This window comes from Phascolarctos cinereus, unplaced genomic scaffold (genome assembly GCF_003287225.1).
Source record: "Phascolarctos cinereus isolate Bilbo 61053 unplaced genomic scaffold, phaCin_HiC Scaffold_726;HRSCAF=1367, whole genome shotgun sequence".
NCBI classification, from domain to species: domain Eukaryota; kingdom Metazoa; phylum Chordata; class Mammalia; order Diprotodontia; family Phascolarctidae; genus Phascolarctos; species Phascolarctos cinereus.
Genome location: NW_027556098.1, coordinates 186,200,673 through 186,213,294, shown reverse-complemented (window position 1 = coordinate 186,213,294; position 12,622 = coordinate 186,200,673). Strand labels below are relative to the sequence as shown.

Here is a 12,622-nt window from a genome sequence, read left to right as displayed (position 1 = left end):
CTTGTGGTCCCTCATGAACTGATGATCCTACAATATAATGGGACTTCAGTTTAAACACTGATGCCCTCTCAAACAACTCAGTCTCCCACAGTGCATGACACCCTCAATTCTCATGACCTATAACTTCATTCAGTCTCAGCTACACACAAGTCATTCCTTATATCCCATAATAGCTCATTGCTGAGTGATTGCTCTTTATCTTAAAGACTGAAGTTCCCCTAAGTGATCATAATTTCCTTTTCTATTTTTCCCTTTAACTAGATCCTCACAAATTTGTGTTTTATCCTCATTGTGATCTTGATTTTCTCTACTCTCCCTACACTTACAATCCATCGAACCTCCTCTGACCTCATATTCTTCCTTTCACCACGTCAGTATCACAGTTTACCAGCTCAACTACTTGTCTTTTACTTTGTGACTCTAGCCCCCTTGTTTTAGTGTTGATAAGTACTTACCAAACCCCAACCCTGAGTCACCAATACCAGATGCTTCTCTTTTCCTAATCCCACACTGCTGATGATCATTTGAGGAAGTCACACAAATGTACTAAATGGGTCCACTATTAATATATATTATCTGCTCTTACAAATGCCCAACAATCCTTTCATTCTTCCCTAATGAACACTCTCTGGCAAGGCTGTTCCAAACCTTCATTTCTGTCCTTGAGCCCCCTAAAGCACCCATTCCTACCTTCCCCTCAGAATAAGACTGAGAAGTTGAGATCATCCTTTCAAAATCAATATTTCTAAAACTGAACTCATCATCTTCTTCTAAAACCAGTTCCCCTTCCACACCTCTCCATCTCTCTTAACACCACCATCATTTTCTGGGTCACCCAGGCTTAAAATCTCAGGATCACTTTCAATTCCTCTCTTGCCCCACATCTAGTCACCAACTCCTGTAAATTTATCTCTTGCTGCCTTTTATCTATCTCTTCCCTTTTAATTTCCACTGGTTATGCCCTAGTCTGAGTCATCACGTTACCTGACCTACTACAAAAATTTCTTTCTTGATCTCCATTCCTCTTTTTTTCTGCTTCCTCAAATTCATTCTGTAAGCTTGTGGCCAGATTGATATCTACTTTAACTCTTCAAAATCCTTCAATGGCTCCCCATCAACTATACAAAATACAATCCAAATTCCACTAATATTAAAGGTGTAACTTAAGCTCAGACTATACCTCTACATATATGACCAGCTATTTCCTTTTCTCTATTCCAGAGGTTCTCAACTCTTTTTTGTGTGATGGACCCATTGGACATTGTGATGAAGCTTATGGACACTTCTTAGAATAATTTTTTTTTTTGCTTTTTGGTGAGGCAATTAGGGTTAAGTGACTTGCCCAGGGTCACACAGCTAGTAAGTGTCAAGTATCTGAGGCTGGATTTGAACTCAGGTCCTAGTGACTCCAAAGCCAGAGCTCTATCCACTGTGCCACCTAGTTGCCCCCAGAATAATATTTTCAAATAAACAAAATAAAAGAACATGAGGGCAGCTAGGTGGTACAGTTAGACAGAGTGCTGGGCCTGAAGTCAGGAAGACTCAAGTTCCTGAGTTTCAATCTGTTCTCAGATACTTCCTGTTTGTATGACCCTGGGCAAGTCAGCTAACCCTATTTGTCTTAGCTTCCTCATCTGTCAAATGAGCTGGAGAAGGAAATGGCAAACCATTCCAGTATCTTTGCCATGAAAACCTCAAATGGGGTCACAAAGACAGATACAACTGAAATAATCGAACAATACGAAAAGAACATAGGGTTATAAAGGAAAATGATTATATTTAAATATAGATACCAAAATATTTTAAAAAAATTAAAAACAAGTTCACAAACCTCAGGTCAAGAGCCTGTGCTCTAAGCCAATCTGATCTACTCATCATCCCCCAGAACGTATTGAGCATTTCCCCTTCCGTGCCTATGGTCCTGCTATTTCCCCTCTCTTCTCCATTTGTACAAATCATAGTGATTCTCCAAGGATGAGCTCAAGACCTCTTTCCCTCCATGAAGCCTTTACCATTACCTTGTTCCACAGTGACAGTTTCATTTACTCAATATTTATTCAGTGTCAGCTATTTACAAAACAGTTTGCTAGGCCCTATACTTTTTCTCTGCTCTAAAACTCTTTTGTCACTTATTGTGGGTACCACTCCCACGGCTTATCACATGCTTCTTTGTGGTATTCTCTTTTTCTGTGTATCTCTTGTCTCCATAGTGATGCTAAAAGCTCTTTGAAAATAGGGATCACCTCCTAAGCCTCTTGTATTTGCGTTTCACAAGTAGGGATCCAATAAATGTTTGCTGATTAATGTAATAGTCATCATGGCCCCTGACCATATGGATCAACCATTCTGTTAATGATTTCTTCTTTCTCTTTGATGTCAAGTGAAGTACATAGGGAGCAGTGACAGGAGCTTCCTTCTGCTTGAATCTGTTGATAGTAACTAAGTTACACCAACTGTTGTTTGTATTCCCTAACATCAATCTAGATCTCATCTGTACTCATTTGCGAGAATTTGTGAAGGGATTTTTCTGTGCTATGATCTGGGTCCCTTGGATCTGGTAGTCCAGATTTTGCTTTATCTTGCCAGAGCCCACACCCCCGTATTACTTTCCCAGCTTCTCTACCATGTCTCCTGTATTTGAACCATCACTTTCCCCTCCCTCCCTCTCTGTAACCTGAACTAGACCCCAGGTGTGTCAGTTTTTTCCTTAACTCAATGAGGCCCAGTACTGTGAGGCACACAACTTTGCTCCCTGTTAGGCTGCAGCTCCTGTAGCCCCTGACCCTTTTTAGCTCCCCCTTATGTGCTGTCTTTTCACATTAGAATATGAGCTCCTTGAAGAAAGGAACTGTCTTGTTTAGTATAGAACCCGGCTCATAGTAAACACTTAATAAATGCTTTATTAATTTATTAACTGTTTATTGTAATACAGCTAAACTTCTATTAGACATGTATTGTCAGTGAGTTGTGATGAATGTTGACAGTCAGTTACTGATTTTGTCATGGCATCAATGGGGTTTCTTTACTTTGGACATAGAGTTCTAGGGCATTGCATTATTCAGGCTGATATAGAACTTGTATTTGAATATGGGCACTATTTATGCATCTGCATACCCTATGTTAGCGCCTTTTTAAGGTAAAGTGGTTCTTGGATTCAGAAGACTTGCATTACCCTCTATTCAGCTGAAAACATCTTTCAGGGGAACAAGGGGAAAAAAATCCCACATTTTGCAAGCCTTTCCTGATCCCTTTTTATCTTCTGAGATTATTTACAATTTATCCTGTGTGTATCTTATTAATATATAATTGCTTGGATGTTGTCTCTCCTATTATAATGTGAGGTCCTGGGGATCAGGTACTGTTTTTTGCCTTTCTTATGTGTCCACAGTTCTTAGCACAGTGCCTAGCACATGGTAGGTAGTTACACGGTGCAATGGATAGAGCGCTCCTGGAATCAGGAAGACCTGAGTTCAAATACAGTCTTAGTCATGTACTAGCTGTATGATCTTGGACAAGTCACTTAACTTGTGTTTGTCTCAGTTTCCTCAACTGCAAAGTGGGGAGAATAATAGCATTTATCTCCCAGGGTTTTTGTAAGGATCAAATCAGATAATATTTGTAAAGCACTGAGCATTAGTACCTGGCTTATGGTAGGTGCTATATAAATGTTTGCTATTGTTATTATTGTTGTTATTTTTATTTTATTATTTTATGTTATTATCATATTGTTACATTATTGTTATATTGTTATTGCATTACATTGATATATTATGATTAATAACATCATATAATATTTACTTATATTGTGATACTATAATATTACAATGATATAAAAATAACAAAAAATAGGTTGACAGCAACCTATTATGGAGTTCATCTAAATTTGCTGTCACACACATATAAACTAAGCAATAAAATGTAGATCTGTTATATTTTTGTTAAATTATAATCAAAATATTTTTAGACTGATCAGGAAATATATGTTTGTGAATAAATAAATGCATATATATGTATATATGTGTGTATGTATATATATATATATTTATGTGTTTATATATGTATGTATACATATACATATAGAGAGAGAGAGAGAGAAAGAGACAGAGAGAGAGAGAGAGAGAGAGAGAGAGAGAGAGAGAGAGAGAGAAAGAGAGAGTAAAGCTTTAATTAAATCCTTGCTATGCAATGGGCACTGCGCTATGTGCTGGAATACAAATACAAAGATAATAATCCCTGCCCTCAAGGACCTTACATTCTAACAGGGATGATAACACATAAAAGGGAGGTGAAAGTCTGAGGTGGGGGAAGCATAACTGCAATAGGTTCTGAAAGTTTAGTACTTGAATAAATATACTTTAATTTACTACAAGACTACATTTAGGATTCATCCTGTGTATGAGATCACTTTAATATAGGAAAACGCTTTAGATCTTGTCATTAAAAAACAAAATTCTATTGTGTGGAATTGGTCAGTATAAGGTAGACCCTTATTTTATTTAGGATATTGCCCTATAAAAGGTGGTATCACAAGATGTCCTAGTGTACTGCTATTTGACGTTAAAAGATTCTATTCTGAAATGCTGCTTAAATACGTAGCATCTTGGCAAGTATATCTCAGGACAGGACTGAGTTGCCAAGTCTGAGCTACAGAGGAAACGATAGTTTACGTATAAAACGTAACAGTGAAAAGTTTTTTTTAAGCGGTCAGAATTTTATAAGTGTAAGGAAATTATATGATGTTTAAAGGACTGTGGATAGAAAAGAAATCTGATCACTGAGGAAATCTTTATTGGCTAGTCAGAAAAGTGCTATTTTTCACTGGCAGCATAGCTCCTGATCTTATTAAGAACCACAAAATAACTGTGCTTACCCAATGGCTTGACGTTCCAGCAACCTCTGGACTGGTATGGTTAGTTTCCCAAGAAAACGCTTGATGATAGGACGACTCTTGGCAAATTTGTCTTTAATTTCAATTTCTAAGACATCAGTAAGAAGTGCAAAAAAAGAATATTTCTATAAAGGAAAAAGGGATAACATTAATTTATCTCTAAAATAAATCTCAAATACATTGGATTTTGATAGAAAATACTATTCTTCTAAGGTTTTATCCTATCTCCTTTTTTCTTCTATGGATATACTCTTTCCTTTAGTGATCTCATTAGATCTCGTGGGTTAAATTAGTGTCTCTAAGCAAATGATTCCCAGATTTATATATACAGCCCAAATCTCTCTCCTCAAGTCTAGTCCTATATTATCATTGGCTTCCTGAATTTTTCCATCCGGATATCTCATCAGTATCTCAAACACAATGTATCTAAATGGAACTCATTACTATGTGTACTACCATCTCTCCTCTAATCTTCCTTCTGTTAAGAGTATCATCACCTTTTCCATCAAGCAGGTTGATAACAATATCAATATTCACTCCTCTCTAGTCTACCTCCCTCGTTTTACAAATGAGCAAACTGAGGCCCAGAAGTTCAGTGAGTTGTCCAAGGTCTCATGGGTTTTAAGTGACAGAGCAGATATTTGAATCCAGGTCTTCTGATTCTAAAGAAAGTAAGTGGCCTTTCCACTGTACAATTGAACCACACTGACTTTTAGTGATTAAAAATATTTTAAATTAATAGCAAAATGGAAACATTGCATGAATGAAATACTATGGTTGTCATTAAAACTACACTTCATTGAAACTCTATATTTAAACTGAACAAATTGGGGAGAGAGTCTCTAGCACCCTGAACAAAATTCAATGCAGTTGAAGATCATTTGATCTGTGTAAGTAGTTCCATAGATTATTTTCAACCAGCATCATTTTCCATATAGAAATGCATGGGATTCTTTTGATTTCCATAACCATAGGAGAATACTCAAAGGAAATATTACACAAAGCTGACTCCTCAATTAATGTTTTCTCCTGACTGTCAGTGTTTCTGTTTTGTTCCTTCCAGGGTATAAATGTTGTTATTACTATTTAAACATGCACTATATTGGGTATAATTGAACTGATAAACTAAAGATAGGATTCATATAAAAAGAAATAATATATAACTTGCCCAGGATCACTTTGAAGGAGGGTAACAAAACTCAGGGACATTTCTAATATTGTCTCATTTCTGCCCTCTAAACCAGTCACTTGTATGTTCTTCTTATCATCATTATAGGGAGCAGTGATGGGAAAAACCTGATCTTTATTTTCATCCAGTCAGCTCAAATAAGACCATACTGCAGAAGTTGCAGTCCAAAGAATTAGTAATACTGTCCATGTCAATATGTCTACCCTGAAGTTGAACACTCACTTAATGATCCTTCATCAAGTCAATTGTATTTCTCTAATTAATTGAAATTTACAGCTTACAGGAATCCACAAATCCATTAGCCAAAACCCAAGGGGAAGAGAAATCTCTTTAGCTTAGTATCATCTATGTACTAGAATTCAGTGCTCCCTCATGTCCTATCTTACATAGCCCCTGGAAACCACACATCCTTGACAATCTAAACTAGCTCCCAGAAGTAAACCACAGTGTGAAGCATTCAAAGGAAGGAAGGAATATGATGCCAACTTGGCAAACTTGAGCTATCAAGTGTGAGAGACTTAAAAAGCATACATTATTACCTCTCTGTGCCAAATTGGATTAGTTGTGTTACTGATGATGGTAGACCTTCGTTCTTGCCCATGATGGGCAAACGTAGGAAAACTGCTCTTCTTTCCTGGCTGAATTGACATCTTAAGGTAAGGATCAGGATTAAAGAACATTCCTTTCTTTAGCCCAACTGCCCTAAGATCTTAAAAAATAAAAGAAAATATACATTAATATATTGTCATTAGAACAAGCAACTCAATGATTTGTATTCAAGCTATCACTCAAGATCCCTTCCTTGAAGGTGCTTAGTGAACTTACGTAAAATTCATTACACTAAGATGGATAAGATGGTTGGTATAGGAGTCGTTTAAGGCATCAATTCATTCAGAGAGTTCTCCTAACAGGATACACAGAGGAAGAAATGAATGGCAGGTTGGGGGAAGATCTAGCATGTCTGGCCTTTAGTTGAAACTTCCTACATCATAGGCTAGGAATGCTTTTGATTCCCAAATGTATGTCTGCATCATTACTTTCCAGGACAACCTTATTTTGATCTCAGATATTTAATAGATTACTTTGGGAGAAATTCTTAATAAATGAACTATTACAAAAAAGACAATCATCTCATTCTGTTGCAACACCAAAGAGAAAAAAAGAATCATTCATGTACGTAGAGCAGGTATAAATTGGGTTCTGTTTGGGATGAATGAGTAGTATTGTCAAAGCAGTAGAGCGATAATATTATCCTGAAACTTTGGAAACTTTCATCAATGCCTTAGAATGAACATACATTCATTTGCAAGACATATTAAATTACATATCACCTCCCAAATGAAAAGGAATTTAGAGCATGGAGTGGTGAGTTATGTTTCCAAATTATTCAAATAAAATATCTAATATCCTAAGTAACTGAGAGGTCATGTGTTAAATGCCCCATAAAGTATAGAATCTAGTACATACCATTAATTTTACACTTTATTAATTGAGACTTTTTTCTATATGTCACTTTAGATTTCCTGATCCTTCCTTCATCCACTGTGGCTGGTAAAAATATAGTGGCTTAATAGTGTGAACACATTCACAAGATCACTCTATGCTAAAAATGCTCATTCCCAAGACACACTCTGGGAATTTAAGGTCAGATCATATGAGTCAAAGGGGCAGCTAGGTTGCATAGAGTTTTGGACCTGGAGTCAGGAAGACTCATCTTCCTGAATTCTAATCTGGCCTCAGACACTTACTAGCTGTGTGACACTGGAGAAGTCACTTGACCTTGTATGCCTCAGTTTCCTCATCTGTAAAATGAGTTAGAGAAGGAAATGGCAAATCACTTCAGTATCTTTGCCAAAAAAAAAAAAACCTCAGATGATGTCATGGAGAGTTGGGCTTGACTGAACAACAGCAGCAACATTGATATTAAGTGGTTTTTCTTCAAAACAAAGAGTTGGACACAACTGAAAAAAATGACTGAACAACAGCAACGTGAGTCACAGGCACCTGTTCTGACACTATCCCAAAATGTGTGCCATGGTCCCAGGCTGGCAGAGTGATTGATATAACGGAACAAGTGCCAGACGTGGCGTCATAGGCCCTCAGGTTCAAATCCTGGCTCTGTTGCATACTGGCACGTGACCTTGGGCAAGTCAGTAAACTGTGGGTACGTCATTGATAAAATGAAGACTTTGGACCAGATGATCACTAAGGTCTCTTCTAGCTCAAAATCTGTGATCCTATGACTCTGTGAACTCTAGGGCTTCCAAAAATTGATATTCACTCTGGAATTCTCCTATGGTTTTGATCAGTTTAAGGAATTTTTAGGAAACATAATCCAGATCAGATTTCCTAGGATGGTCCCAAAAGCATATACATGTAGACTTGCAGTGGGGTGACCTTAGTGACTTACTAATCCTGACCTGATCTGAGGGGTTGGACAGTCTATAACAGAGAATTTAATCTGGAATCTTTGAACTTAAAAAATATTTTGATTACTACATTTCAATAAAATTGGTTTCCTATGTGATCCTATGTATCTTCATAACATCATACCAGATTGCTTTGAGAAGAGGTATTGGTTTCATTAGACTACCTAAAGGGTCCATGATGCAAAAAGGTTAAGAGCCTACAGACTAGAGTTTTTCTAAGTAAGTCCAAGTCAGGTAGTGAGCAGATTCTGAGTTCTATAAGGTCACCAAGGTCACACTGCAGCAAATGCAGCTTTTAAAAAAAATGCATCTGTGATTTGGTCAGTATAGGGAAGTCCTGGTGAGACGCTCTCTCTGCTAATAAAGATGGATACTTTCAGGTTTTACAGAGGCATCCGGAGTGATGGGAGGGGATGTGATTTTTCCAGGGACACAGAGTCAGTATGTGGAAGAAATGAAGCCTGAACTCACTTCTTACTGACTTCAAAGCTAGTTAACTTTCTGCTAGCCCTGGAATTGGGCTCGTACACTTGCTTTACACAACTCAAAAACATGCAGTGCTCCCATGGCCCAGAGATGCACAAGTATACACTTAAAATTGGCATACAGCAAGAAAGGCTAGTGCCATTCCCCCATTGCAGGGAAGGATTAAGGTATGTCACAAAATGTTTAAAAAAATTATCTGAAATGCCCCTAAGCCAAGGATGGAAAACACTAAAGACAGGAAGGATCTTTGATCTGAAAAGATATCCAAAGTGGTAAAAGGGAGATAAAGAACCAGCCAGATGCTTCAAAGGAGCTGTTATAATATCTCATTAGTATCATATTCCCCATTCCTGGCATTTCCTGAACAGTGTGCTCATTACAAACGTCACATTAGCATTTTACTGTCTGTGTCATGATTCCATAGTATTTCAGTTGACTTTATTTAACATAATATACCTTTGAGAGAAAAATGTGTTTTTACCACATTTTATATATGCCTTTCTTAATTATTATGTTCATTTAATTCATAGGATTGTAGATCCAGAGTTGGAAGAGATCTTAGAGCTTGGCTAGTCTAACATCCTAATTTTACAGATGAGAAAACTGAGGCCCAATGAAGTTATTTGCCCAAGGTCATAAATGCAGTGGCAAGGCTGGAATTCAAACTCAGGCCTTGTACTCTTTCCAAGTGGCAGAATCCATTTCTCTATACAGTGAATCCAAACAACCAGATTTATCTGCAGCAAATCAAATGAGGAGTGATATGGGTATAAATGGCAGTACAAACCACCAAACCGTGTGGTTAATTGTGTTTCTTTTTGGTCCACACCTGGGATTCCATAGTGAAGGGTGTTCCTTCTCCCTATGCAGATCAGCACCTGCTCCATGACTTATAGTTTCCAAGGGCACTGAGAAATTAAGTGACTTTCCCAGGATCACACAGTCAGTATGTGTCAGAATTGAACTTCTTCCTGTCTCCAAGGCCAGCTCTCTGTACACTATCCTATGCCGTGGTGCCCCACTCCCACTCCCATACCTAATTGCTGCCCCGGGCCCTTTGTTCACCCCGTCTTTGATATGACTTCTCCTTTATCATTCAAATAAGCAACACAGATTGGCCAGAGGGTACTTTCAAATCAACACTATTATTTTCAGAACAATAAAATCTTGGAAAAGAAATTTTAAAAATTATCTAGTACTTCCAGTTCATTTTATAGATGAAAAAATTAAAGGCTAGAGAAGTAAAATGATTTCCTCAAGATAAGATAATCAGTTAAGAGCACCAGAATTTGAAGCCAGATCTTCTGATTCCAATTTCAATGCTCTCTTGACTATAGTATAAAACTTTTAACCAAAGAATGGTTTTGATATCCATTGTGAATTTTCATTTCTTCATGCCCAGCATTCAACCACAGAAACTTAACAATGGAACATTAATGATTGCAGGCTTACTTCTATAGTTACTCACATGTTTTCCAGGATAAAAGTATTTATTCCCGACAAATAAATGTTAGAGCCATATTAACTTTATGCAATAAAACACAGTAGTTGTTACAATTTTCACCTACTATGATTCTCACATATTTGCTTATTATCTCCAAATGTTTAACTACCAGGTAGTTAGAGTAAGTTTGAAGGCAAGACAAGGCAAAAATATACTGTAATTTAATTTTAATTATTTGTTTTAAGGCAATAACAAATTATTTTTAATAATAATAGCTAACATTTATATATAGCCTACTATGTGCTTGCTAAGCACTTTACAAGTATTTTCTCATGTTAACAAATAGCTGCTATGTGCTAAACACTATGCTAGGCACTAAGGATAGCAAAATGAAAAAAAGAAACAGTCCTTGCCATCGAGGAGTTTACCTTACCCCGAGAGAAACAACTTATCCACATTTAAGTACAAGTTAAATGTATATAATGTCAAGATAACATAATGGATAGGGTGCAATAATAACTGGAGGGGTATCAAGAAAGGCCTCATGCAGCAAGCTTTAGAGTTTCTAAGAGACAGAAGTGAGGAGGAAGAAGGGGACAAGCATGTGAAAAGAAATGGACATGGTAGATGTCAAGTGCTGTACGAAGAATAAGGAGACCAGTTTGGCTAGACTGTAGAATATATGAAAAGAAAGACAAGAAACAAGCATTTAAAACAAGCATTTATGAAGTGCCTACTGGTAAGTGCTGTGTTAATGTTTTACAAACATCTCATTTTATCCTCACAACAACCCTGAGAGTTAGGTGCTACTATTATCCCTATTTTACAGACGAGGAACTGAGGCAGACAAGGATTAAGCGACTTGCCCAGGCTCACAGACCTGTTACTATATACAATGTTCTCCTGGTTCTGCTCAATCTATTTTGTGTCAGTTCAAATAAGTTTTCACAGATTTTTCTAAAACTATCCCTTTGTCATGGTTTTTTTTTTTAACAAGTTAACTCTTTTCAATGTAGCCCAAGACCCTATTAGCATTTTACTGCTGATTCATATTGAGTTTGCAGTCTTTTTAAACATCTAGATCTTTTTCAGAACTGTTGAATATCCATGACTTCCCCATCTTAGATTTTTACCCAAATGTAAGACTTCACATGTAACTCTATTGAATTTCATCTTATTAGAATCAACCTAATGCTCCAGCTTGGCAATATTCTTTTGGATCTTATACTCAAATCATATTACATGCTCAATGGTTTAGATGCCCTCTCCAATGACAGAAGTCATAACCGTTAATACCCGATTATCCTGTGATACTCCTATCCATGTCACACCTACCATAAGTTTGTGAAGAGGGTAAACTCGACATGCTAGAGACCTCCCTATCTTTCTTGTAACATTATGAGGGTATCAGTGGAGAACTCTGGCCATCTTACTATCATCAGTTGCCCTCACCACATGAGCAATCCATCTTCTCTTCCTTTCATATGTTTCTTGGATGAAATTTTATTCCTCTTTAAAATTTATTACTGATAATGATAATAATATCTCCCTTTTATATAGCACCTTAAGGTTTGCAAAGTGTCCTAAGTGGTATTGCATTTAGTCATCACAACAAACCTGGGAGGTGGGTGCTATTAGTTACCCCCATTTCAGAGATGAAGAAACTGAGATTGAGAGAGGTGAAGTGATTTGCCGTGGGTCACACAGCTCCTTGGTGGCTGAGGCAGGAATCAAACTCAGGTGTTTTTGACACCAAGTCCAACACAGTCCACTATGCCTTGCTGCTTTTTCATAACTTTGTTTCTGGTTACATGTTGTTTCTCCATCATATTCTCCATGTACTAGTCATTGTCAGTACTTTGGAAAGTGTTGTTTTTCAAGTCATGCTGGACATTATAAGCAACTTAATTAGAGAAAAAAACACTGACCTCTGTTTCAGAGATTATTTCCTATTTTTAGTAAAATGGCCTAGAATCCTCTGGTTCCAGATGGCCATTCCCCAGGGGTGAGTTAATAATGACTCAACATAAAAATTCTACATTTGTATCCACACTTTTATGATCCATGAAACCAATATGTGAGTTAGTATAGTGACCTGGGCAAAGTAGCATTTTTTATTGTCTGCCAGCAATACCCAACAACAATTTAAAACAAAAAAACATATAATGTGAGGGGCAGCTAGGTGG

The 12,622-nt window shown here is 37.1% G+C and overlaps 1 protein-coding gene across 1 annotated transcript in view; it reads right to left on the bottom strand.

The window, feature by feature from the left end:
- Positions 1 to 12,622, bottom strand: part of HECW2 (HECT, C2 and WW domain containing E3 ubiquitin protein ligase 2) — a 422,966-nt gene that overhangs the window by 138,917 nt on the left and 271,427 nt on the right. Inside the window, 2 exon segments of the mRNA XM_020993535.2 lie at positions 4,871 to 5,013; positions 6,617 to 6,786. Of these exon segments, the coding sequence (XP_020849194.1) occupies positions 4,871 to 5,013; positions 6,617 to 6,786 (313 nt within the window).